Source organism: Trachypithecus francoisi, unplaced genomic scaffold, assembly GCF_009764315.1.
Source record: "Trachypithecus francoisi isolate TF-2019V2 unplaced genomic scaffold, Tfra_2.0 Contig01440, whole genome shotgun sequence".
NCBI lineage: Eukaryota > Metazoa > Chordata > Mammalia > Primates > Cercopithecidae > Trachypithecus > Trachypithecus francoisi.
This window is the reverse complement of record NW_022681431.1, coordinates 26,221,476-26,247,818: the sequence shown is the minus strand read 5'-3', so window position 1 is coordinate 26,247,818 and position 26,343 is coordinate 26,221,476. Positions and strand designations below refer to the sequence as shown.

Below are 26,343 nucleotides of genomic sequence, written 5' to 3'. Positions count from 1 at the left end.
GTCTTTAAAATGTGATAGTCTTTGCTGGTCACACAGAATTCATTTTGTTACCTAAACTATGACCAGCAATGGATACACCCCCTTTGAAATCAGGGTTCCTCTGCAGAAAAAGTGTGTATATTCGGTTCATTTCAGAAGCAACTGTGTCCACAATAGTCTGACAGTAGGTGGGGCTATTGTAGAAGAAGACATCCAGAATTGTGTCATTGGTGAAGTGCCTGAGGCGGTTAATGCTGGGCAGGGTTATTCGCTGCAGATCTCTGAAAAAAGGAAAAATAATTTAAGCAGGAAACCTAAATACATTTAATAGCCACTTCCAATTTTAAGCCTTCAAGCTTAGACTTAAACATTTTATAACAAACAATTGTCGATTTATAGGAAAAAACAAAAAGAGGACAAAGGAACATGTGTAATGAAGCCAGAGGGATGTGATCAGCAAAATTCAGAAAATATGAAACCCTACAAGTCAAACCCATTTCTTCCATACATAAACTGCAAGAAAACAATAGATGTAGACAGAGAGGTAAGTGGTAATCAAGAAATTAAGAGACTTCTTTTTTTTTTTTTTTTGAGATGGAGTCTCGTTCTGTTGCCCAGGCCGGAGGGCAGTGGCACAATCTCAGCTCACTGTAACCTCCACCTCCCAGGTTCAAGAGATTCTCCTGCCTCAGTCTCCCAAGTAGCTGGGATTACAGGCGACTGCCACCAGGCCCGGCTAATTTCTTGGTATTTTTACTAGAGACAGAGTTTCACCATGTTGACCAAGCTAGTCTTGAACTCATAGCAATTGCAGGCATGTGCCGCCATGCCCAGCTAATTTTTGTATTTTTAGTAGTGACGGGGTTTTGTCATGTTGGCCAGGCTGGTCTCAAACTCCTGACCTCAGATGATCCACCTGCTTTGGCCTCCCAAAGTGCTGGGATTACAGGCATGCGCCACTACGCCCAGCCCAAGAGAGACTTATAATAAAAGACATATCAACTAATTGCAATGTATGGACTTTATTTGGATCCCAGTTTAAAATGTGTTTGTAATTATATAAATATGTATATAAAAATTAATGTGTATATATAATTAATGTATATAAAAATATGTATATAAAATATAATAGACAACTGGAAATTTGAACACTGACTAGGTATTTGATGACATTAACAAATTTTTAAGTGTGATAATAGTGTTATGGTTATACATTTTTTAAGTCCTTTAAAATACACTGTTCAGGGCTGGGTGTGGTGGCTCACACCTGTAATCCCAGCACTTTGGGAGGCTGAAGCGGGCAGATCACAAGGTCCAAAGTTCGAGACCAGTCTGTCCAACAGAGTGAAACCCCGTCTCTACTAAAAATACAAAAAATTAGCCGGGTGTGGTGATGTGCACCTGTAATCCCAGCTACTTGGGAGGCCGAGGTTGGAGAATCACATGAACCCAGGAGGCGGAAGATGAAGTGAGCTGAAATCGCACCACTGCACTCCAGCCCAGGCAACAGTACAAGACTCCGTCTCAAAAAAAAAAAAAAAATACTGTTCAGGCTGGCGCAGTAGCTCACACCTGTAATCCCCAGCACTTTGGAAGGCTGAGGCGGGTAGATCACAAGGTCAGAAGTTTGAGACCGGCCTGGCCAATATAGTGAAACCCTGTCTCTACTAAGAAATACAAAAATTAGCTGGGCGTTGTGGCACATTCCTGTAATTCCAGCTACTTGGGAGGCTGAGGCAGGAGAATTGCTAGAACTCAGGAAGCAGAGGTTGCAGTGAGCTGAGATCATGCCACTGCACTCCAACCTGGGTGATAGAGCGACATTCCACCTCTAAAATAAAATATACTGTTCAGGCCAGGCACTGTGGCTCACACCTGTAACCCCAGCACTTTAGGAGGCCAAGGCAGACAGATTGCTTGAGCCCAGGACTTCAAAACCAGCTTGGCCAACATGTTAAAAGCCCAACTCCACAAAAAATAGAAAAATCAGCTGAATCAGGGTAGGCACGGTGGCTCACGCCTGTAATCCCAGCACTCTGGGAGGCCGAGACGGGAAGATCACCTGAGGTCAGGAGTTCGAGACCAGCCTGACCAACGCGGAGAAACCTCGTCTCTACCATAAATAGAAAATTGGCTGGGCATGGTGGCACATGCCTGTAATCCCAGCTACTCGGGAGTCTGAGGCTGGGAATTGCTTGAACCCGGGAGGCAGAGGTTGCAGTGAGCTGAGATCATAACACTGCACTCCAGCCTGGACAACAAGAGCGAAACTCCATCTCAAAAAAAAAAAAAAAAAAAATCAGCTGCGAGTGGTGCCACATGCCTGTAGTCCCAGCAGTACTTGGGAGGCTGGGGTGTGAGGATCACCTGAGCCCGAGGAGGTCCAGGCTGCAGTGAGCTGTGATCACACCACTGCACTCCAAAAAAAAAAGATACAAACTGAAACATTTACAGATAAAATTACAGGATGTCTAAGATAAAAACCATATGGTAATGAAGGGGCAGTAGATAAGGTATGAAGATACGGATGAGGCAGAACCAGCCATGTGTTGAGGCTTGTTGGGGCTGGGTAATCAGTACACAAGGATTCATCATATATACGATTTCTGTGAACAAAATGATCTCTAATAAAAAAAGTTTTCTAAAAAGACAAAACAAAAAATGTAAAAGGCTTTTCCTGGAATTCTCAGCAGTAAAGTTTCTTGATTACATGTCAAACGATAAAGAGCTCCCTCTCTCAATGCACAATTTCTAAAAGCAGAAAAAGGTGTGAGTGCCAGGTGCCAAAAGCAAACAGAATTCGTATCTGGCAGAGGAAGACCACATTGACAAAATCTAATATCCAGTTAAAGGTTTCTTAAAATTCCCAGAAAGATTCAAGTATACAACTACTTCTGCAATTTATAAGGGCTATGCCCTTAGTAACCTGTTAGCATTTGCTCAAATATTAAAGAATCCGAACCCCACCACAATGAAGTGTTTGGCAAATGAATATACCCAAATCATAGTGTACTGAGAACTGAGACACAGAATCAGAAAAGCCATTTCTGAGACCAGCATGGTCAGCTCATGAAACAATGCTGACTACTTCCTGCATCTCCTGGTTCTATTCTAGAACTATATTAGAAACACACTACTTGCTGGAGAGCCCCATAGCTAGATATCCTCAATTTAAGCAACCTTCTCTGTCATTACCATAAAATTTACAAACAAAACTAATGGGCTTGTACCTTAAAAAAGCCATCACTTAAAAGTCACTGTACCGGCCGGGCGCGGTGGCTCAAGCCTGTAATCCCAGCACTTTGGGAGGCCGAGACGGGCGGATCACGAGGTCAGGAGATCGAGACCATCCTGGCTCACACGGTGAAACCCGTCTCTACTAAAAAATACAAAAAAATTAGCCGGGCGAGGTGGCGGGCACCTGTAGTCCCAGCTACTCGGGAGGCTGAGGCAGGAGAATGGCGTGAACCCGGAGGAGGAGGTTGCAGTGAGCTGAGATCCGGCCACTGCACTCCAGCCTGGGCGGCAGAGCGAGACTCCGTCTCAAAAAAAAAAAAAAAAAAAAAAAAAAAGTCACTGTACCAATTATTCCCTGTTATAAATGCTAATAGTTTAATGTTTGAGAAATCCTCCCTTTTTTCTAAATTTGGACAAATATTATTTAAATATAATAACAAAAGGAACAATAAAATACTTTGTATATCTTGGAGTATGGCTGGCTTTTGACATCTGAAAATGGAAATGGTTATACACTATGGGAAGATAGCAACATTTGGCTTTAATGCTAAAGATACAATGAAGCTATAACAGTAAATACTAGTGAGCCAGTAAAACATACTGAAGATACACACAGCTCTCTACTCCTAACCAGGGTTAATTAAACCAAGGGACTGATCAGCATTTAATAGCATATCTCTAAGAAATTTTAAATATTCAGTCAGCTATAGCATAAAAATGTCCCCAAGCATAGCAATGATCAGAAAATATATTATTATCACAGCTAACAACTCAAAGGTATTAAGTATTACTCACACATCCACACCAGTAGAATGCAAAGGACTGTGCCAATTGACTGGAAGAAATTCTACCCTCCCAATCTGGTGATTTTCTTGGGCTTTCTTAAAATGTGTCTGTAGCAAGTTCAAGGAAACACTGCGAAAATCATTAACTGGAAAAGAAAATTAACTTATGCATCAACAATGAAGTAACAAATCTGCAGAATCTGGATGCAACAAATCATGTAATTATACTCTAACTACATTTGCACAGAACACATACTGACCTCCATCAAAAATAAAGTGGTATTCAGGAAAAATTACGAATGCATATAGGAAAAGATGTTTCTTTAATAACTTTTTTTTTTTTTTTGAGATGGAATACTGCTCTATAATCCAAACGGGAGTGCAGTGGCGAGCTCTCACCTCACTGCAGCCTCCACCTACCCGGTTTGAGCAATTCTCCTGCCTCAGCCTCTTGAGGATCTGGGATTACAGGTGCATACCACCACACCCAGCTAATTTTTGTATTTTTAGTAGAGATGGGTTTTGCCCTGTTGGCCAGGCTGGTCTTGAACTCCTGACCTTAGGTGATCTGCCTGCCTTGGCCTCCCAAAGTGCTGGGATTACAGGTGTGAGCCACCATGCCTGGCCTAACAACTTGCTTTTACCATACAAAATAGTTCATCAAAAGAAGGCTAACTTCAGGCCAACAGCAGTGGCTTGTGCCTGTAATCCCAACACTTTGGGGGGCCAAGGCAGGTGGATCGTATGAGGCCGGGAGTTTGAGACCAGCCTGGCCAACATGGTGAAACCCCATCTACTAAAAATACAAAAATTAGCCAGGCATGGTGGTGTACGCCTGTAATCCCAGCTACTCAGGATGCTGAGGCAGGATAATCACTTGAATCCGGGAGGCAGAGGTTGCAGTGAGCTAAGATTATGCCACTACACTCCAGCCTGGGCAAGAGCACAAAACTCTGTCTCAGGAAAAAAAATAGTATATTTAAAAAAAAAAAAAAAAAAGGAAAAGGAAAAAAAAAGAAGGCTAACTTCAAAACGTCAGCATCATGGGAACTGTTACAATTTTTTTTTTTTAATCACATGACAATACAACAACAGTCTTGCAGTTGAATTCCTATCCTGACTTTCTGGTTCTTATAAATAGCACCACCCAATACTTTAAAGAAAAAAAAAAAACACTGTTGTTTGAAATTCATATCACATCAGTCTCAACCTTCCACAATACAATTCTAGTTTTCGGGGTTTTTTTTGTTTTTTTTTGTTTTTTGAGGTGGAGTCTCGCTCTGTCGCCCGGGCTGGAGTGCAGTGGCCGGATCTCAGCTCACTGCAAACTCCGCCTCCCAGGTTCACGCCATTCTCCTGCCTCAGCCTCCCGAGTAGCTGGGACTACAGGCGCCCGCCATCTCGCCCGGCTAGTTTTTTTTGTATTTTTTAGTAGAGACGGGGTTTCACCGTGTAGGCCAGGATGGTCTCGATCTCCTGACCTCGTGATCCACTCGTCTCGGCCTCCCAAAGTGCTGGGATTACAGGCTTGAGCCACCGCGCCCGGCCTACAATTCTAGTTTATGTTTAGAACCATTAGCCAGTAGAATAAGACACCCTACTTGGAATAATTAAACTTTGAATACTATCAGGTTTTAGAGGACACCTTTTTTTTTTTTTTTTTTTTTTTTTTAGACACTGTGTCACTCTGTTGCCCAAGCTGGAGTGCAGTGGCCCGATCTCTGCTCACTGAAACCTCCACCCTCCCAGTTCAAGCGATTCTGTTGCCTCAGCCTCCCGAGTAGCTGGGATTACAGGCGCCTGCCACCGTGCCTGGCTAATTTTTGTATTTTTAGTAGAGACGGGGTTTCGCCATCTGGGCCAGGCTGGTCTTGAACTCCTGACCTCGTGATCGACCCGCCTCGGCCTCCCAAACTGCTGGGATTACAGGTGTGAGCCACTACGCCTAGCCTAGAGGACACCTTTCAAAATCTAGTTATACTAATGACTTAAATCCTCCAATTACAATATCAAAGGTTTATCACAGTATGAATTACAAAAATGACTGATGCTTCTGTTTATTCATTAAACTCTATCATCTTTATGGTTCCCTGTAAATTTGAAATGGTTAGAAATAGGACCACCACATCATAAAACAATTTTATAGGGATTAACTGCTTGTTCATTCAAGATTATTACAATAGTTAAGAGTATAAACTATTAGCCCCAGGAATTTCCTAGCACTTCAGGTCTAAGCTGAGAAGCTTTACTACCTCGCCACCTGTCTTTTCCAAATCTTCTTATGCAGCTAAGACAACAGACCAAAGACAAGGCTTTATCTCAGCTCACAAGAGCACTGATTAATATTCTCTCACATGCTTTGCAAACCTACCACACTGTACAATGCTTCGAAAGCGGAGATCACAAGCTGGTCCAATCCCATGGACTACAAAAACCAAGTGATCTATTTGTAAAGGTTCTCCTATAAATGAAATTAAAAAGAAAATTATTCTGTATAATTAGTCATGTATTCTAATACCATTCATCATGAAAAGGTTATAAATATGAGCAAGTTAAAAGATGAACAGATAATTTAAAAGATATAAAATAGTCCTTTAAGTACATACCAAAAATACACTGATTTTACTTGGTTTCTAATTTATCTTTTTTTTTTTTTTTTTTTTTTTTTTTTTTTTTGAGACGGAGTCTCGCTCTGTTGCCCAGGCTGGAGTGCAGTGGCCGGATCTCAGCTCACTGCAAGCTCCGCCTCCCGGGTTTACGCCATTCTCTCGCCTCAGCCTCCCGAGTAGCTGGGACTACAGGCGCCCGCCATCTCGCCCGGCTAATTTTTTGTATATTTTAGTAGAGACGGGGTTTCACCGTGTTAGCCAGGATGGTCTCGATCTCCTGACCTCGTGATCCGCCCGTCTCGGCCTCCCAAAGTGCTGGGATTACAGGCTTGAGCCACCGCGCCCGGCCTCTAATTTATCTTGAAATAAATCTGCAAAATTTTTTTCAGGATTTTTTTCTTTTTTTCTGATGTCTGAAAAAGAAAACTTGGCTGGGTGCGGTGGCTCATGCCAAAAAAAAAAAAAAAAATCTTTTTTTTTTCCAGGTTTTTTTTTGTTTAAGACCGAGTCTCGCTTTGTCACCCAGGCTGGAGTGCAGTGATGTGATCTCGGCTCACTGCAACCTCTGCCTCCTGGGTTTAAGTGATTCTCCTGCCTCAGCCTCCAGAGTAGCTGGGACTACAGGCATACGCCACCACGCCCGGCTAATTTTTTGTATTTTTAGTAGAGACAGGGTTTAGCCAGGATGATCTCAATCTCCTGACCTGCCTGCCTTGGCCTTCTAAAGTGCTGGGATTACAGCCATGAGCCAACATACCTGGCCTTTTTCCAGGTTTTAAAAACTTTTTTTTTTTTTTTTTTGAGACAGAGTCTCACTCTGTCACCTAGGCTGGAGTGCAGTGGCATGATAAACACTCATTCCAGCCTCAACCTTCTGGGCTCGAGTGATCCTCCTGCCTCAGCCTCCAAAGTAGCTGAGACTACAGACCTGTGCTACCATGCCCAGTTAATTTTTGTATTTTTTGTAGAGATGGGGTTTCACCATATTGCCTAGGCTGGTCTCGAACTCCTGGGCTCAAGTGATCCTTCTGCCTTGGCCTCCCCAAGTGCTGGGATTACAGGTGTGAGCCACCACGCCCAGCCAGGTTTTTAAAACTTTTTATTTTTAAGTAACTAGAAATGTACAGAAAACTAGAAAGCATAGTACAGACACTCCCACGTACTTTTTACAGAGATTCAACTTTTTTTTTTTTTTTTTTTTTGAGACGGACTCTTGCTCTGCCGCCCGGACTGGAGTGCAGTGGCCGGCTCTCAGCTCACTGCAAGCTCCGCCTCCCGGGTTCACGCCATTATCCTGTCTCAGCCTCCCGAGTAGCTGGGACTACAGGCGCCCACCTCGTCGCCCGGCTAGTTTTTTGTATTTTTTAGTAGAGACGGGGTTTCACCATATTAGCCAGGATGGTCTCGATCTCCTGACCTTGTGATCCACCCGTCTCGGCCTCCCAAAGTGCTGGGATTACAGGCTTGAGCCACCGCGCCCGGCGAGATTCAACTTTTTAACAATTACATTTGCTTTATGATTCTCTGTGTGTGTACACACACGCACATATTTATTTTTCTGAATCATTAGAGAGCAGGCTACATACATCATGGATAGTACTGCCAAATTTTACCCATCCTACCATATGTGCTAAGCAGTTTTAAAAGATATTCTTAGACAAAGTGATGCTAATCTCAACTTGGAATAAACCCATATGATTAAAGATGATTCTTAAGCCTTGAGGTAATCTAAATCCACAGAAAAAGGTCAAAATGTAAGGAGCAAACAAATACATCATAAGGTAAGAAAAAATAAATGGTTAACATTACCACAATGAATGTCAACAGAGATGTTCTCAACTCCTCTCTTCACAGTTCTTGGTCGACCCTGCTCCGTGGGTGCTGAACCCCAATCATCAGACCCTGCAACTGGCTGGTAATGCACCATAAGCTTAAACAGAACAGATCAGAGAAATAAAAATATTCTACAACACAATCATCTCTATACAATGCAGTTTTAAGTGTAGAATGATGTCTTTCAAACCATGCAGTCAAATCTGAACTGGAGTTTTGATATACAACTTGTACAGCTTAAAATGAGAACCCTGAAAATATATTAGGCTAACGGATCTGTCAATAGTGCCCTTCTACATGGAAGACATGCTCACATAATATGTCAGTGATTTTCTTGTTCTACAGTGGCATAATTTTCCCTAAGAAAATTATTTTGTATAAGCTGAGTTGGGTAAATAACAGCAGTGGCTACAAGTTTTTAAGTTTCATAGTTGTGAATTCAATATAAAATGTGACAAAGGTTATCCTACATAGAATGCTTAGCAAAAGAAACCAATTGAGCTCTCCCTAATAGTGCAATTAACTTTTTATCCCAACAAGAGAAATGCTTTGTTTTACCTTTGGATTGTGTAAAATAATAATTTCTCTGTTGGGAGATTCCAGTTTCTTTTTCCATTCATCCAAAGTTACAGCAAGCATGTAAGTTTCCTTAAAAGAAAACACATTTCATTAGAGTTCTCTAGTAGCTTTCCTATTAAAATTGAACTTATTCACAAGAATACTACTGTATTAATGAGTTTCATTAAGAATATCCTACTCCAATTTATCAAATTTATTTTTAAATCCTTTTTTGTTGTTGTTGTTGTTTTGTTTTGTTTGAGACAGAGTCTTACTCTGTTGCCCAGGCTGGGGTGCAGTGGCGCAATCTCAGCTCACTGCAACCTCTGCCTCCTGGGTTCAAGCGATTCTCCTGCCTCAGCCTCCCAAGTAGCTGGGATTACAGGCACCCGCCACCTCACCCAGCTAACTTTTGTATTTTTAGTAGATATGGGATTTGGCCATAATGGCTAGGCTGGTCTCAAACTCCTGACCTCAGGTGATCCGCCCACCTTGGCCTCCCAAAGTGCTGGGATTACAAGCATGAGCCACAGCACCCAGCCTATTTTTAAATTATTTTGAAATTACAACAGATAGTAGCACCAGGACAAAGGGGGGAAAAAAACACACACACACCCACACTCCTAATTCCATCATCTACACTAGATAATTACTGTTCACATTTTAGTATATTTGTTAATATTAATGTTCTAGATCAGGCGTGGTGGCTCATGCCTGTAATCCCAACACTTTGGGAGGCCAAGGTAGGAGGATCACCTGAGGTCTAGTATTCAAGACCAGCCTGGCCAACATGGCAAAACCCCATTTTTACTAAAAATACAAAAATTAGCCAGTGTGAGTCAGGCACGGTGGCTCACACCTGTAATCCCAGCACTTTGGGAGGCCAAGGTGCATGGATCACCTGAGGTCGGGAGTTCGAAACCAGCCTGACCAACATGGAGAAATCCTGTCTCTACTAAAAATACAAAATTAGCCGGGCATTGTGGTGCATGCCTGTAACCCCAGCTACTCAGGAGGCTGAGGCAGGAGAATCACTTGAACACAGGAGGCGGAGGTTGTGGTGAGCTGAGATTGCGCCACTGCACTCCAGCCTGGGCCACAAGAGTGGAACTCCCTCTCAAAAAAAAAAAAATTAGCCACCAGTGTGGTGGGGCGTGCCTGTAACCCCAGCTACTTAGGAGGGTGAGGCAGGAAAAGTGCTTGAACCCAGGAGGCAGAAGTTGCAGTGAGCCGAGATGGCGCCACTGGACTCCAGCCTGGACAACAGAGTGAGACTGTCTCAAAAACGAAAACAAACAAACAAAACAAGAAAAAGGCCGGGTGCGGTGGCTCACGCCTGTAATCCCAGCACTTTGGGAGGCTGAGGCAGGCGGATCACGAGGTCAGGAGGTCGAGACCATCCTGGCTAACACAGTGAAACCCCGTCTCTACTAAAAATACAAAAAATTAGCCAGGCGTGGTGGCGGGAGCCTATAGTCCCAGCTACTCAGGAGGCTGAGACAAGAGAATCGCTTGAACCTGGTAGGCGGAGGTTGCAGTAAGCCGAGATTGCGCCATCGCACTCCAGCCTGGGCGGCAGTGAGACCCCGTCTCAAAAAAAAAAAAAACAAATACTAATGCTCTACTCCAATTTAAAGAAAAATTTCAGTTTTCAGAGCAAGAAAAATAAAAGCTATCCTGTGACCATAGCATAACAGACTTCCATTCCATGCGTGTGTGTGTGTGTGTGTGTTTTGTAGTGATGGGGTCTCGATTTGTTGCCCAGGCTGTTCTCAAATTCCTGGGCTCAAGTCATCCTCCTGCCTTGGCCTCACAAAGTGCTGGGATTACAGGCAAGAGCCACAGTGCACACCAGTTTTTTTTGTTTTTTTGTTGAGATGGAGTTTTTCTCTTGTTGCCCAGGCTGTAGTACAATGGTGCGATCTCAGCTCACCACAACCTTCCCCTCCCGGGTTCAAGCGATTCTCCTGCCTCAGCCTCCCGAGTAGCTGGGATTACAGGCATGCACCACCATGCCCGACTAATTTTGTATTTTTAGTAGAGACTAGGTTTCTCCATGTTGGTCAGGCTGGTCTCAAACTCCCAAATTCAGGTGATCCGCCTGCCTCAGCCTCCCAAACTGCTGGGATTACAGGCGTGAGCCACCAGGCCCAAAGTACTGTTTTCTTTTTTTACACCTTAAAACAACACAGCCATTTCCATTGTATTCTAAAATCTGAAAAAGGCCAGGCACGATGGCTCACACCTGTAATCACAGCACTTTGGGAGGCCGAGGCCAGCAGATCATTTGAGGTCAGGAGTTTGAGACCAGCCTAGACAACATGGTGAAACCCCATCTTTAATAAAAATACAAAAAAACTAGCCAGGCATGGTGGCGACCACCTGTAATCCCAGCTACTTGGGAGGCTGAGGCAGGAGAATCACTTGAACCCGGGAGGTGGAGGTTGCAGTGAGCCGAGGTCGCACCATTGCACTTCAGCCTGGGCAACAGAGCGAGACTCCATCTCCAAAAAAAAAAAAAAAATCTGAAAATAAGACTACTTCATCCTGAAACTGGCTTGCAAATAGAAATGCTTTATCATATTTTATAATGTGATACAGACAGAACCAAACTTTCTAGAAATTTCACAAAATAAATTAAAAAAGAAAGATTATTAAATAAGAGAAGGAAAGAATAAGTAAAAAAAAAGAGTCAAAAGAATACCTCTAAAACTTGGCTGAAGCTCTCCGAGTAGGGAACATACTTATTGTCTTTGTCTCCCTTGTAAAACCATGTACATCGTCTCACTTCCGATGCTAGTTCATCCCAGTATACAGCATATCGCATCCTTTCCCCCAAATGAACATCATATCTGCCCCCATCAGTAGGAACAACTCTCCCATTACAATCTTTTCCTTTCAAGGATTGAAAAGGGGAAAAGAAGTACATATTTCAAAATAAATCTCCCAACATACAATTCTGAGTTATACTCTGTTATGAAACACATGAATGAACAGTTCCTACTTGGCTAAACACCAAACAAAATGGAATTTAATTCATATCTATTTCACTACCTACTTTACAAACCGTCAAAACCATTCCTGATTTTAATGAAACATGAAAAAAATATTACCCAAACAGTTTTGTTCTTTTTCTGAGGAAAGACAGCAGTGCCCCTTAAAAAAAAGTATATAATGTGATTTTTCTGAATTTGCTTGGGAACCATAAGGTAAATTAATAACCATCATGATGATTCAGTATAAATAGAATCATTCTTGTTTTATAAAAGAAGAAAAGTCAAGTGACAAGTTAGAGAGTTCATTCTTCTGCGCTGTGACAACCCACTCTATACATACTTTTTTCTCTTTTTTTGAGACAAGTCTCACTCTGTCACCCAGGGTGGAGTCCAGCAGCACAATCTTGGCTCACTGCAACCTCTGCCTCCCGGGTTTGAGCAATTCTCCTGCCTCAGCCTCCCAGGTAGCTGAGACTACAGGCACAGAGCACCCATCTGGCTAATTTTTGTATTTTTAGTAGAGAAGGGGTTTCACCATGCTGGCCATGCTAATCTCGAACTCCTGACCTCAGGTGATCTGCCCGTCTTGGCCTCGCAAAGTGCTGGGATTACAGGTATGAGCCACTGCACCCAGCCTTACACATTCTTTATAAAACAAAACATAAGCTAGAACATTAAAGATATTACTGGGGGGCTGGGCACAGGGTGTAACACGCCTGTAATCCCAGCACTTTGGGAGGCCAGGCAGAAAGATTGCTTGAACCTTGGAGTTCAAGACCAGCCTAGACAATATAATTAGGTCCCCAACTCTATGGAAAAAAAAAAAATTATTGGGTAACTATGCAGAAATAATAATAGATACTGTTTTCAAAATACAGACCAAATTCTGGAATATTATTGATCGGCTAGGTATTAGTGCAGAAGTTCTATATAAAATGCTGTAAGAAATTATTTAACTGGAAAAATCTAAAATTTAGTTTTCATAGCACTCACTATAAGAACCATTATACTACAGTTTGAAGAGGGGAAAGTCTTCGTCTATTCCAAGGCATAATTTTCACCTACCAGAGCTATATGCCTCCTCCAGCTGCTGTGAATCCTCAGAGTTGAAAGGAATCCATGTCTCCTTAGAATCTATTATCTTACAATAAAACCAATGGGGAGAAACTGGTTCATACAAGCTGCCAGCATCCATGTCTATTAGCTCAAAGGAACTACATGAGTTTGGTGATGGGGATGGATCTGACTGGGACAACTGCTCCTGTTGTGACTGCACTGATGACATTTCGCTCTCTAAAGACAAAAGAAAACTATCAGGAAAATGATTTTAACTGTGTAACTGTTCGCACACATACACAAGCACAAAACTAATCATTTTACAGAGCCATTTCTGCAACAACAACATCTACATAATTTAAAAGAAAAATAACAAATTAGCAGCTGGATGGGTGGAAGCTTTAAATAAAATGCTTATTAGATCAACCATTGCGCGGAGTTCCCAATTCTCTCGGAAAACTGGGTAATTTTACTCAGTCCATGAGTTATAAAACAAACCCAGAATTACAGGACCACATGCTCGAAACTTGATTGCAACAAAAACATTTTACCCTAATTTCCAATCTAAATGTAGTTAAAGGCAGAAAATTTACTCCAAGTCAGCTGGGTCATGCCCTGTCCTAGTAACGCCAAGGTTTTGGGCTCCAGGCGCCTACCATTACACAACTAATGGAATCTTAAAATACAAAAAAATAAAACTACTCGCTAAGGAACCAATCATTTTTGATGGATCCTTGAAGTGGATTAATGGGCGGTGGCACAAATTCGGAAAAGAAACCTCGCCCGGGGCCACGGTGCGCACGCGCACGCCCACTCGCACAGCCAGAATCTCAGATGAAGGTCCCGCAGAGGCTGCTCTGACCAGCTGTTTCTACCTCTCCAACACTCCTTCCATTCGGCAATGACCAGCGCTGCAGGCACCAGAAGGACACTTCTAAGTTGCCCCGTAGGGCAGGGGGCAGGAGGACATCTCACGCGGGCCCGGTGGGATGGCAGACGCCGGCTTTCGGCTCCATTGTCCTTTTCCCCGCACAGACTTTCCTCAGCCACCTTGGCGCGCCCCTAGACCCCACGACCCTAGGCCCTGGCGCCCCGCTCCGGGCCCTCGGAGCTCGGGCTCACGTCGCCCGCCCGCAGTCCCGCGACAGCAGCAGGACAGCCAGTGCAGACCACAGGGTAAACAGGGTTCACAGGGTGCCCAGGGTTCCCCCAGGCTAGGGGCTTCCGCATCCCGGCCCCGCAGCGCTGCACCGCCCACCGGCACCCAGCCTGGCCTCCCTCGGTCCAGCCGCCCGACGCGGACTCACCTGGCGGCCCCGCCACTCCTCAGGCTCTCCTGCCCTCCCTGAGGGGGACACGGCATGGCCCGGCCGCGGCCTTTACCCCAGTCCGGGCGGGGCGCAGCGGAGCAGGGCGGAACCTGCGGCCCAGCCGGGCTCGCGCCGAACACCAGGCGCCACGGCGCTCCCAGTGGGCGAGTAGCGGGCCCGGATGCCGGGCGAAAAGGTGAGGCGGCGGGGAGCGCGGCGCGCGACCGCGGGTGGGGCGCGCAGGGCCGCAGGGCACGGGTGGCAAGTGTCGCGAGAGGTGGAAGGATTCGCGCGAGACGTGGCTTCTCCTGCAGGCAGGGAGGTGCGGCGGGCGGCGGGCGGCTGAGGTCTAACTGACAGGAAGAGTTTCGAGTGTCCGTGGTGGAAGGGGCTTCCAAGCGGCCCCTCACGTATGGGGCGGGAAAGTTGGCCTGATCCTCGTGATACGCTGCAGACCCTAGTGTGCGTCAGGGTCGTGTAGGGGACCACCGGACACAGGGACAGCGCGGCCCCGGGATCAGCGGAGTAGGGCGGAGGGCGCAGCTGCCCTGCTCCTTGCCTCTGTTTCTGGGTGCTGAGAACGGGTGTCACTGGCGTTTGCCAGGAAAAAAGGCTTTGGCCCCTCCTCCGTGCATTTATTATGATTTAGAGGTTACCAAAAAGGTATCCCTAAAAAATGTGGTGTTGGCGCCTGGGTCAGAGCTACTCAGGAGGCTGAGGCTGGAGGATCGCCGGAGCCCACTGGTGCAGGTTGCATGAGCCCAGATGGCGCCACTGCACTCCAGCCTGGGTAACACTGCGACAGTAGTCTCTAAACAAACAGGAAAAATATGTATATATATATATATATATATATATATGTCTGTGTGTGTGTATATGTATATATGTGTGTGTGTGTATATATATATGTATGTATATTTAGAGGCAACCTTAACAGGATTTAAAAGATGCCAGGGAGGTTGGAGATGAGATACTGCTGTCCAAACAGGCAGACATAACTGAGGTGAAAAGTTGAAAGGGGCTGGGCTCAGTGGCTCACGCCTGTAATCCCAACACTTTGGGAGGCCAGGAGTTAAAGACCAGCCTGGCCAACATGGTGAAATGCCATCTCTACTAAAAATATAAAAATTAGCAGGGGGTGGTGGCTCACGCCTGTAATTCCAGCTGCTTGGGAGGCTGAGGTGGGAGGATCACTTGAACCCGGGAGGCAGAGGTTGCAGTGAGCCAAGATCACAGCCACTGCACTCCAGCCTGGGCAACAGAGGGAGACTCCATCTCAAAAAAGAAAAAAGGAGAGAAATTGCCCTCAGTCATGAGGTCGAGTACAGGCCCTGACCGACTCTCCTTAGTATTTCATTTTGATACCTTTTGGTATTTAAAAAAAAAAAAATTCCTATTTTCTTTTCTTTTTTTTTTTTTCTCAGGCGGAGTCTCGCTCTGTCACCCAGCCTGGAGTGCAGTGGCCAGATCTCAGCTCACTGCAAGCTCCGCCTCCCGGGTTCACGCCATTCTCCTGCCTCAGCCTCCCGAGTAGCTGGGACTACAGGCGCCCGCCACCACACCCGGCTAGTTTTTTGTATTTTTTAGTAGAGACGGGGTTTCACCGTGTTAGCCAGGATGGTCTCGATCTCCTGACCTCGTGATCCGCCCGTTTCGGCCTCCCGAAGTGCTGGGATTACAGGCTTGAGCCACCGCGCCCGGCAAAATTTTCCTATTTTCTAACTAGATTATAGGGCAACGATTTCGGGAAATTTTTTTTCAGTGTTTTTTTTTTTTTTGGTTTTTTTTTTTTTTTTTTTTTTTTTTTTTTGAGACGGAGTCTCACTTTGTCGCCCGGATGGAGTGCAGTGGCGCAATCTCGGCTCACTCTCGGCTCGCCGCAACCTCCGCCTCCCGGGTTCAAGCGATTCTCCTTCCTCAGCCTCCCTAGTAGCTGGGATTATAGGCATGCGCCACCACGCCTAGCTAATTTTTGTATTTTTGGTAGTGATGGGGTTTCACCCTGTTGACCAGGATGGTCTCGATCTCTTGACCTCGTGATCCCCCCGCCTCGGCCTCCCAAAGTGCTGAGATTACAGGCATGAACCACCTTGCCCGGCCTATTTCAAATGCTTTGTTCTTTCTTCAGAAACAGAAAAAGAAAACAAATTTTTATAACACATTTTTTTCTTTACAAATTAACAGCCACACACAAATATCCCCAACACCTTCCCTTCAAATTTATTACACTTAGAATAGCTTCTGCAAGCCCAGGTACGGTGGCTTACGCCTGTAATCTCAGCACTTTGGGAGGCCCAGGCAGTACGATTTAGCAAGGGGTGGAGCTAAAATCACGAACCGGCACAGTGTGACTTCAGAGCCTGCACCTAAGTAACTTGCCTAAAATCAGTCAGGTAAGCCTGTAATCCCAGCACTTTGGGAGGCTGAGACGGGCGGATCACGTCAGGAGATCGAGACCATTCTGGCTAACATGGTGAAATCCCGTCTCTACTAAAAATACAAAAAAAAAAATTAGCCGGGTGTGGTGGCGGGCGCCTGTAGTCTCAGCTACTCGGGAGGCTGAGGCAGGAGAATGGCGTGAACCCGGGAGGCGGAGCTTGCAGTGAGCTGAGATCCGGCCACTGCACTCCAGCCTGGGCGACAGAGCGAGACTCCGTCTCAAAAAAAAAAAAAAAAAAAAAAAGTCAGGTAAGTGACAAAACTGGAACTTTAATTTAGGTTCTCTATCTTCAAATCCTGTTGTAGCCTCTATACCAGCTGTTCTTAAATTTAGAGGGCTGTCTCAAAAAAAAAGTGGATTGCAATGTGTAGTTTGAAAATACATCAGTAAACTCTTCATATTCTGATACTATTAAAATCCATTGATCTGTCTTGCACTTTATTTTTGTTATTTTGAGTAAAGTGAAAGCAAGTTTATTAAGAAAGTAAAGGAGTAAAAGAATGGCCACTCCATAGGCAGAACAGCCTATCCTGCACTTTGAATGGATCTTTTACCCATGTGTGACTTAAGCCATCATGTGTTGGTCATTTGGGAAAATATCAGTTCACTGAGCTATGCAGATCTTCCAAATGTTAATATATTTTATTATACATTTTTTAAAAAAATTACTGATCTCATCAGAAAAGTCTTTTATATTGGGAAGCTGTCAAGCTCAGAGTAGCAGGTACAAGTTTTCCAATAATCTGCTTTTTTCTTGACAGGTCAAATTTTATCATTGGCAACAAATTATAAATTGTCTTCCTTGAAGTGGCAAGTCTCCTTTGTTTTCAAGTAAAGTTCTGCTAAATACTTACATACAAATAGCCATAGTTGGCCGGGCGCGGTGGCTCAAGCCTGTAATCCCAGCACTTTGGGAGGCCGAGACGGGTGGATCACGAGGTCAGGAGATCGAGACCATCCTGGCTAGAACGGTGAAACCCCCGTCTCTACTAAAAATACAAAAACTAGCCGGGCGAGGTGGCGGGCGCCTGTAGTCCCAGCTACTCAGGAGGCTGAGGCAGGAGAATGGCGTAAACCCGGGAGGCGGAGCTTGCAGTGAGCTGAGATCTGGCCACTGCACTCCAGGCTGGGCGACAGAGCGAGACTCCGCCTCAAAAAAAAAAAAAAAAAAAAAAACAACAACAACAACAAAAAAAACAAATAGCCATAGTTTGTCCCTTGTATTTTCAAATAAAAATGATGTTGCGGCCGGGCGCGGTGGCTCAAGCCTGTAATCCCAGCACTTTGGGAGGCCGAGACGGGCGGATCACGAGGTCAGGAGATCGAGACCATCCTGGCTAACACAGTGAAACCCCGTCTCTACTAAAAATACAAAAAACTAGCCGGGCGAGATGGCGGGCGCCTGTAGTCCCAGCAACTTGGGAGGCTGAGGCAGGAGAATGGCGTAAACCCGGGAGGCGGAGCTTGCAGTGAGCTGAGATCCGGCCACTGCACTCCAGCCCGGGCGACAGAGCGAGACTCCGCCTCAAAAAAAAAAAAAAAAAAAAAAATGATGTTGCATGAAAAAAGAGCATCTAGTTCAGCTTCCAATTCAAATAGTCACTCAAGTTCTTTTTCTTCAAGACACCACCATCTTACTTTGGGTATGCAACAAAATGGTTGTATGGGCCACAGTGGCTCGTGCCTGTAATCAAGTACTTTGGGAGGCTGAGGCTGGCAGATTGCATGAGTCGAGAAGTTTGAGACCATCCTGAGCAACATGACGAAACCCATCTCTTTTTTTTTTTTTTTTTTTTTTTGAGACCGAGTCTTGCTCTGCCGCCCAGGCTGGAGTGCAGTGGCCGGATCTCAGCTCACTGCAAGCTCCGCCTCCCGGGTTCACGCCATTCTCCTGCCTCAGCCTCCCGAGTAGCTGGGACTACAGGCGCCCGCCTCGTCGCCCGGCTAGTTTTTTTTTTTTGTATTTTTAAGTAGAGACAGGGTTTCACCGTATTAGCCAGGATGGTCTCGATCTCCTGACCTCGTGATCCGCCCGTCTCGGCCTCCCAAAGTGCTGGGATTACAGGCTTGAGCTACCGCGCCCAGCCACGAAACTCATCTCTTAAAAAAAAAAAAAAAATTAGCTGAGCATGGTGGCACAGACTTGCAGTCCCAACTACTCACAAGGCTGACATGGGAGAATGGCTTGAGCCCAGGAGGGGGAGGTTGCAGTGAGCCATAATCACGTCACTGCACTCCAGGCTGGGCAACAGAGCCAGACCCTGTCTCAAAAACAACAGGTTTTATTCATAATTTTGTCATATAGAATGTGAAAAAGATGTGAACTAATGAGTTAAGAGTTAACAAAAGTAATCATTTTTACTGATTCATGAAGGGTATTCTTTTTTTTTTTTTTTTTTTTTTTTGAGATGGAGTCTCGCTCTGTCGCCCAGGCTGGAGTGCAGTGGCCGGATCTCAGCTCACTGCAAGCTGCGCCTCCTGGGTTTACGCCATTCTCCTGGCTCAGCCTCCCGAGTAGCTGGGACTACAGGCGCCCACCAACTCGCCCGGCTAGGTTTTTGTATTTTTTAGTAGAGATGGGGTTTCGCCGTATTAGCCAGGATGGTCTCGATCTCCTGACCTCGTGATCTGATCCGCCCGTCTCAGCCTCCCAGAGTGCTGGGATTATAGGCTTGAGCCACCGCACCCGGCAATGAAGGGTATTCTTAAGCGAAACTGGCACTATTAATGCATGGCAGTCAAGAATACAATGATTGACAGTGAAATTTATTTCTACTGCGTTAATTTATGCTACAATGTCCACACTCTTAGCATTGCTTTTGCATCAATAGTACAAATGTCAACCCAGCAAAAAAGGGCAAATCATATCTTAGTATCACTATGAAAATAGTTTCAGGGCACGCGCAGTGGCTCACACCTGTAATCCTAGCACTCTGATAGGCCGAGGCAGGCAGATACTTGAGGACAGGAGTTTGAGACCAGCCTGGCCAACATGGTGAAACCCCATCTCTACTAAAAATACAAAAATCAGCCGAGCATGGTGGGGGACACCTATAATCCCAGCAACTCGGGAGGCTGTGGCAGGAGAGTTGCTTGGAGGCAGAGGTTGCAGTGAGCCAAAATTGTGCCACTCCAGCCTGGGCAACAGAGCAAGACTCCATCTAAAAAAAACATACTTTCCACTTTGGTAGACCGAGGTGGGTGGATCATGAGGTCAGGAGATCGAGACCATCCTGGCCAACATGGTGAAACCCTGTCTCTACTAAAAATATAAAAATTAGCCAGGCATGGTGGCACGCGTCTGTAATCCCAGTTACTTAGGAGGCTGAGGCAGGAGAATCACTTGAACCCGGGAATTGGAGATTGCAGTGAGCCAAGATCGCCACTGCACTCCAGCCTGGCGACAGAACGAGACTCTGTCTCAAAAAAAAAAATACTTTTGGCCATGCGCGGTCGCTCACGCCTGTAATCCCAGCACTTTGGAAGGCACGGATCACCTGAGGTTGGGAGTTCAAGACCAGCCTGAACAACATGGAGAAACCCCGTCTCTACTAAAAATACAAAATTAGCCGGGCGTGGTCGCACATGCCTGTAATCCCAGCTACTTGGGAGGCTGAGGCAGGAGAATTGCTTGAACCCGGGAGGCAGAGGTTGCAGTGAGCCAAGATCGCACCATTGCACTCCAGCCTGGGCAACAGGAGCAAAACTCCGCCTCAAAAAAAAAAAAAAAAATTGTTTCAAACTTGTTACACCTGCAAGAGTCTCTAAGACTCCCAGCATCCATAGACCACCCTTTGAGAACTGCCCTGGAGCTTGGAATACAAAAGTAACAACACAATACCTACCCCTGAAGGAGTTCAGTCTTTTTTTTTTTTTTTTTTTGAGACGGAGTCTTGCTCTTTCGTCCGGGCTGGAGTGCAGTGGCTGGATCTCAGCTCACTGCAAGCTCCGCCTCCCGGGTTTTACGCCATTCTCCTGCCTCAGCTGGGTTTTACGCCATTCTCCTGCCTCAGCCTCCAGAGTAGCTGGGACTACAGGCGCCCGCCACCTCGCCCGGCTAGTTTTTTTGTATTTTTAGTAGAGACGGGGTTTCACCATGTTAGCCAGGATGGTCTCGATCTCCTGACCTCGTGATCCGCCCGTCTCGGCCTCCCAAAGTGCTGGGATTACAGGCTTGAGCCACCGCGCCCGGCCGGAGTTCAGTCTTAATAGTAGAGACAAACCATTAAACAAATAACTGTATCTTCAGTGCTATAACAGAGGCAGGTACTAGATAAATTAGTAGTTACAAAAAAGGGAGTAATCACATATCCTGACATAACAAATTCTCATTCGTGGTAGAATCCAAAAATCAGCATTTTTTTTTTTTTTTTTGAGGTAGGATCTTTTTCTGTTGCCCAGGCTGGAATGCAGTGGTACAATCATAGACTGAATTCCTAGGCTCAAAGCAATCCTGGGTTCAAGTGATCCTCCCACCTCAGCCCTCTAAGTAGCTAGGACTACAGGCATGTGCCACCATACCTGGTTAATTTTTTTTTATTTTTTGAGATGGAGTCTTGCTCTGTCGCCCAGGCTGGAGTGCAGTTGGTACAATCTCGGCTCACTGCAACCTCTGCCTCCCGGGTTCAAGCGATTCTCCTACCAACCTCCAAATAGTTGGGACTACAGATGTCCACCACCACGCCTGGATAATTTTTGTATTTTTATTAGAGATGGGGTTTCACTGTGTTGGCCAGGCTGGTCTCGAACTCCTGACCTCATGATCCACCCGCCTCGGCCTCCCAAAGTGCTGGGATTACAGGCATGATCCACCACACCCGGCCGTACCTGGTTAATCTTAAAATTTTTCTTGGCCGGGCACGGTGGCTCAAGCCTGTAATCCCAGCACTTTGGGAGGCCAAGACGGGCGGATCACGAGCTCAGGAGATCGAGACCATCCTGGCTAACACGGTGAAACCCCATCTCTACTAAAAAAAAAAAAAACTAGCCGGGCCTGGTGGCAGGTGCCTGTAGTCCCAGCTACTCGGAGACTGAGGCAGGAGAATGGCGTAAACGCGGAAGGCGGAGCTTGCAGTGAGCTGAGATCCAGCCCCTGCACTCCAGCCTGGGCGATAAAGTGAGACTCTGTCTCAAAAAAAAAAAAAAAATTTTTTTTCTTAAGAGACAGGGTCTCACTACATTGCCCAGTCTGGTCTTGAACTCTACGCTCAAGTGATCCTCACACTGTGGCCTCCTAAAGTGCTGGGATTATAGGCGTGAGCCACTGTGCCCAGCAGGAATCTGCATTTTAAATAGTTATCACACATGATCTGGATGCAAGTATTTGGGATCCACATAGTATAAATTTTAGGTTCCCCAAAAATCTGTGTTCATAGGTAGTTTCAGGCAAATAGAGTATTTTTTTTTTTTTTTTTTTTTTTTTTTTTTTTTTTTTTGAGGCAGAGTCTTGCTCTGTCGCCCGGACTGGGGTGCAGTGGCCGGATCTCAGCTCACTGCAAGCTCCGCCTCCCGGGTTTACGCCATTCTCCTGCCTCAGCCTCCCGAGTAGTTGGGACTACAGGCGCCCGCCACCTCACCCGGCTAGTTTTTGTATTTTTAGTAGAGACGGGGTTTCACCGTGTTAGCCAGGATGGTCTCAATCTCCTGACCTCGTGATCCGCCCGTCTCGGCCTCCCAAAGTGCTGGGATTACAGGCTTGAGCCACCGCGCCCGGCCGCAAATAGAGTATCTTACTTTGCCCCTTAAAAATAAAAACCCGGCCGGGCGCGGTGGCTCAAGCCTGTAATCCCAGCACTTTGGGAGGCCGAGACGGGTGGATCACGAGGTCAGGAGATCGAGACCATCCTGGCTAACACGGTGAAACCCCGTCTCTACTAAAAAATACAAAAAAATTAGCCGGGCGAGGTGGCGGGCGCCTGTAGTCCCAGCTACTCGGAGGCTGAGGCAGGAGAATGGCATGAACCCGGGAGGCGGAGCTTGCAGTGAGCTGAGATCTGGCCACAGCACTCCAGCCTGGGCGGCAGAGCGAGACTCCGTCTCAAAAAAAAAAAAAATAAAATAAAAACCCACGGCCGGGCTTGGTGGCTCACTCCTGTAAAAACTTTGGGAGGTGGAGGTGGGTGGATCGATCACGAGGTCAGGAGATCGAAACCATCCTGGCTAACACAGTGAAACCCTGTTTCTAATAAATATACAAAAAATTAGCTAGGCGTGGTGGTGGGCTCCTGTAGTCCCAGCTACTTGAGAGGCTGAGGCAGGAGAATGGTATGAACCTGGGAGGCTGAGCTTGCAGTGAGCCGAGATCACGCCACTGCACTCCAGCCTGGGCGACAGAGCGAGACTCTGTCTTAAAAATAATAATAAATAATAAAAACACACTTAATGTTACTGGCTGTTGTCTGTGGTTTTGTATCAGCCTTTTACCAGACAAGCCTTAACAGGTAAAATGTAAAACAATCTCTACTTTTTCCCTTTCAATGTTCTAGTGCAAGAGGCAGCAAACTTTTTTTCTGTAAAGGGCCAGATAAATTCTTAAGGTTTTGTAGGCCATAAGGCTCTGTCACAACTAATCACTTCACCTGTTGCAGCACTAAAGCAACCAGAGAGGAGATGTAAACTGATGCATATGGCTGTGTGCCAGTAAAGCGCAGGCAGGGGTTTAATTTGATCTCAAGTAGTAGCTTGCCGACCCCATGCTCCTAGTGCAGAAGATAATGCTAATGGCCAGTAAGTTGTCTGAAGAGCAAAACCAAGAGTGTAGGGGTCATAAACAACTGAATCTTATATCTAAAGCTGGAATCATTGTTTTTAGAGGCAGAAGTCCTCAATCCGAGATTGACACCTAGGCATCCAGAGTGAAGAAAACTTCACAGTTGTCTCTGATGCTGACCATAAAATAACAAGACCAGGGCTTTGGGCTCTGACAGTGATTTTCAAACTTTCACTGCTCACTGCAGCTTCGACCTCCCAGGCTCAGATGATTCTCCCACCTCAGCCTTCCAAGTAGCTGAGACCACAGGTGTGCACCACCACATCCAGATAATTTTTTTATTATTTGTAGAGACACGGTCTTACTCTGTTGCCCAGACTGGTCTCAAACTCCTGGGCTCAAACGATCCTCCCACTTTGGCCTCCCAAAGTGCTGGGATTACAGGCATGAGCCACCACGCCCAGCTCTAAGGAGGTTCTTAAAATGTAGATGTTCAGATCCAACATGATCTGAAACATAGATTCAGAAACACAGATTAAATCGTAGATTTTCAGAATCCAACAAGATTCTGATTTGACTAGAACATTTAATCAGAGGGATCCATATTGTGATAGTTAATTTTAGGTGCCAGCTTGACTAGATTAAGGAATACCTAGAGAAATGGTAAAACATTACTTCTGGGTGTGTCTGTGATGTGTCTTTGAGGGTGTTTCCAGAAGAGATTGGCATGTGAGGTGGTGAACAGACCTCTCTGAAGGCACAGAAAATGTGAAGATAAATTTGTGTCCCATGTGAATGCTCACCAAAGGGTGACCTCAGCAGAAGAGAACTTTAATAACCAAGTAGAAAGGATGACCTATTCTGTGTATACTAGTCAGCCTCTGGCCCCTGCCACCCCTGTCATTGCCCAGCCTCCCCTGTCATTGCTCATGAAGAAACTGGCCATGGTAGCAGGCATAAATGTTTTGCATGGCTCAGCAATATGGACTCCCACTTACCAAGGCTGACCTGGCTATGGCTACCTCTGAGTGCTCAATCTGACAGCAACAGAGACCAGCACTGAGCCCCTGATTATGGCACCATTACCTGGGGTGATCAGACAGCCACCTGGTGGCAGGCTGATTACCCTGGAAGGCTTCCATCAGGGAAGGGGCAATGTTTTGCTCTTACTGGAATAGACACTGGATAGGATTTGCATTCCCTGCCCATAATGCTTCTGCCAAAACCATCATCCCTAGATTTACAGAATGCCTTATCCACTGTCATAGTATTCCATACAGCAGTGCTCTGACCCAGCAGTGCTCTGACTCACTTCACAGCCAAGAAAGTGTGAAAATGGGCTCATGCTCATGGAATTCACTGGTCTTAACATGTTCCCCACCATCCTGAAGCAGCTGTCTTGACAGAGTGGTGAAACGGCCTTTTGAAATCACAGTTACAGGCCGGGCGTGGTGACTCAAGCCTGTAATCCCAGCACTTTGGGAGGCCGAGACGGGTGGATCACGAGGTCAGGAGATCGAGACCATCCTGGTCTACACGGTGAAACCCCGTCTCTACTAAAAAATACAAAAAAACTAGCCGGGCGAGGTGGCGGGCGCCTGTAGTCCCAGCTACTCGGGAGGCTGAGGCAGGAGAATGGCGTGAACCCGGGAGGCGGAGCTTGCAGTGAGCCGAGATCGCGCCACTGCACTCCAGCCCGGGCGACAGAGCGAGACTCCGTCTCAAAAAAAAAAAAAAAAAAAAGAAATCACAGTTACAGCACCAGCTAGGTGGTAATACTTGGTAGGACTGGGACAACCTATAGGTGCTCTGAATCGGCATCCAGTATATGGAACTGTTTCTCCCATAGCCAGGATTCATACATCCAAGAATCAAGGGGCGGAAATGGGAGTGGCACCACTCACCATTATCCCTAGTGACCCACTAGCAAAATTTTTGCTGCCTATTCCCAAGACTTTATGCTCTGCTGGCCTAAAGGTCTTAGGAGGAATGCTGCCACCAGGAGCCACGATTCCACTGACCTGGAAATTCAGACCGACACCCAGCTACTTTGGGCTCCTCATGTATCTGAGTCAAAATGCAAGAAGGGAATTATGTTGCTGGGGTGACTGATCCAGACTACCAAGGGGAAATTGGCCTATTACTCCCTAGTGAAAGTAAGGAAGAGTAAGTGTGGAATACGGGAGATGCCTTAGGGCATCTCTCAGTATTACCATGCTCCGAGATTAAGGTCTGTAGGAAACTACAACACCCCAATCTAGGCAGGACTACAAATGGCCCAGACTCTTCAGGAATGAAGCTTTGGGTCACCCTGCCAGGTAAAGAACCACAACAACCAGCTAAGGTGCTTGCTGAAGGCAAAGGGAATACAGAATAAGGGTTTTAGCTGGTACTTATAACTAACTTATTCTACAAATGGGCAGTAGTAGTTATAAATACCAACTAAAACCATGTTATAGAAACAAAGACTGTTTCATTAAGAAACAGTCACATACAGGCTAGGTGCGGTGGCTCATGCCCGTAATCCCAACGCTTTGGGAGGCCAAGCTGAGCGGATCACTTGAGGCCGGGAATTTGAGACCAGCCCAGCCAACATGGTGAAACCCTGTCTCTACAAAAAAAATTTAAAAAAAACAATAATAAAATAACAAAAATTAGCCAGGTGTGGTGGCACACACCTGTAATCCAGCTACTCGGGAGGCTGAGGCAAGAGGATCGCTGGAACCTGGGAAGTGGAGGTTGTAGTGAGCCAAGACCATGCCACTGCACTCCAGCCTGGGCGACAGAGTGAGACCCTGTGTACTAGCCTGTTCTCACACTGCTAGTAAAGA

At 45.9% G+C, this 26,343-nt stretch overlaps 1 protein-coding gene across 5 annotated transcripts in view; it reads right to left on the bottom strand.

Moving 5' to 3' along the window:
- Nucleotides 1-14,753, bottom strand: part of DDHD2 (DDHD domain containing 2) — a 39,441-nt gene extending 24,688 nt beyond the window's left edge. For 3 of the 5 annotated variants that reach the window (XM_033231295.1, XM_033231302.1, XM_033231289.1), the window contains exons 1-8: nt 14,361-14,644; nt 13,063-13,307; nt 11,706-11,896; nt 9,002-9,091; nt 8,420-8,540; nt 6,373-6,462; nt 4,012-4,147; nt 52-260 (exon numbers count right to left, since the gene is read on the bottom strand). In XM_033231295.1, the coding sequence (XP_033087186.1) occupies nt 52-260; nt 4,012-4,147; nt 6,373-6,462; nt 8,420-8,540; nt 9,002-9,091; nt 11,706-11,896; nt 13,063-13,307; nt 14,361-14,416 (1,138 nt within the window). In that variant the 5' untranslated portion in view covers nt 14,417-14,644. Of the gene's footprint in view, nt 1-51; nt 261-4,011; nt 4,148-6,372; nt 6,463-8,419; nt 8,541-9,001; nt 9,092-11,705; nt 11,897-13,062; nt 13,308-14,360 lie in introns of all 5 variants that reach the window. The other 2 variants (XM_033231308.1, XM_033231316.1) reach the window with 2 other exon arrangements.
- Between the last annotated feature and the right edge of the window lie 11,590 nt (nt 14,754-26,343).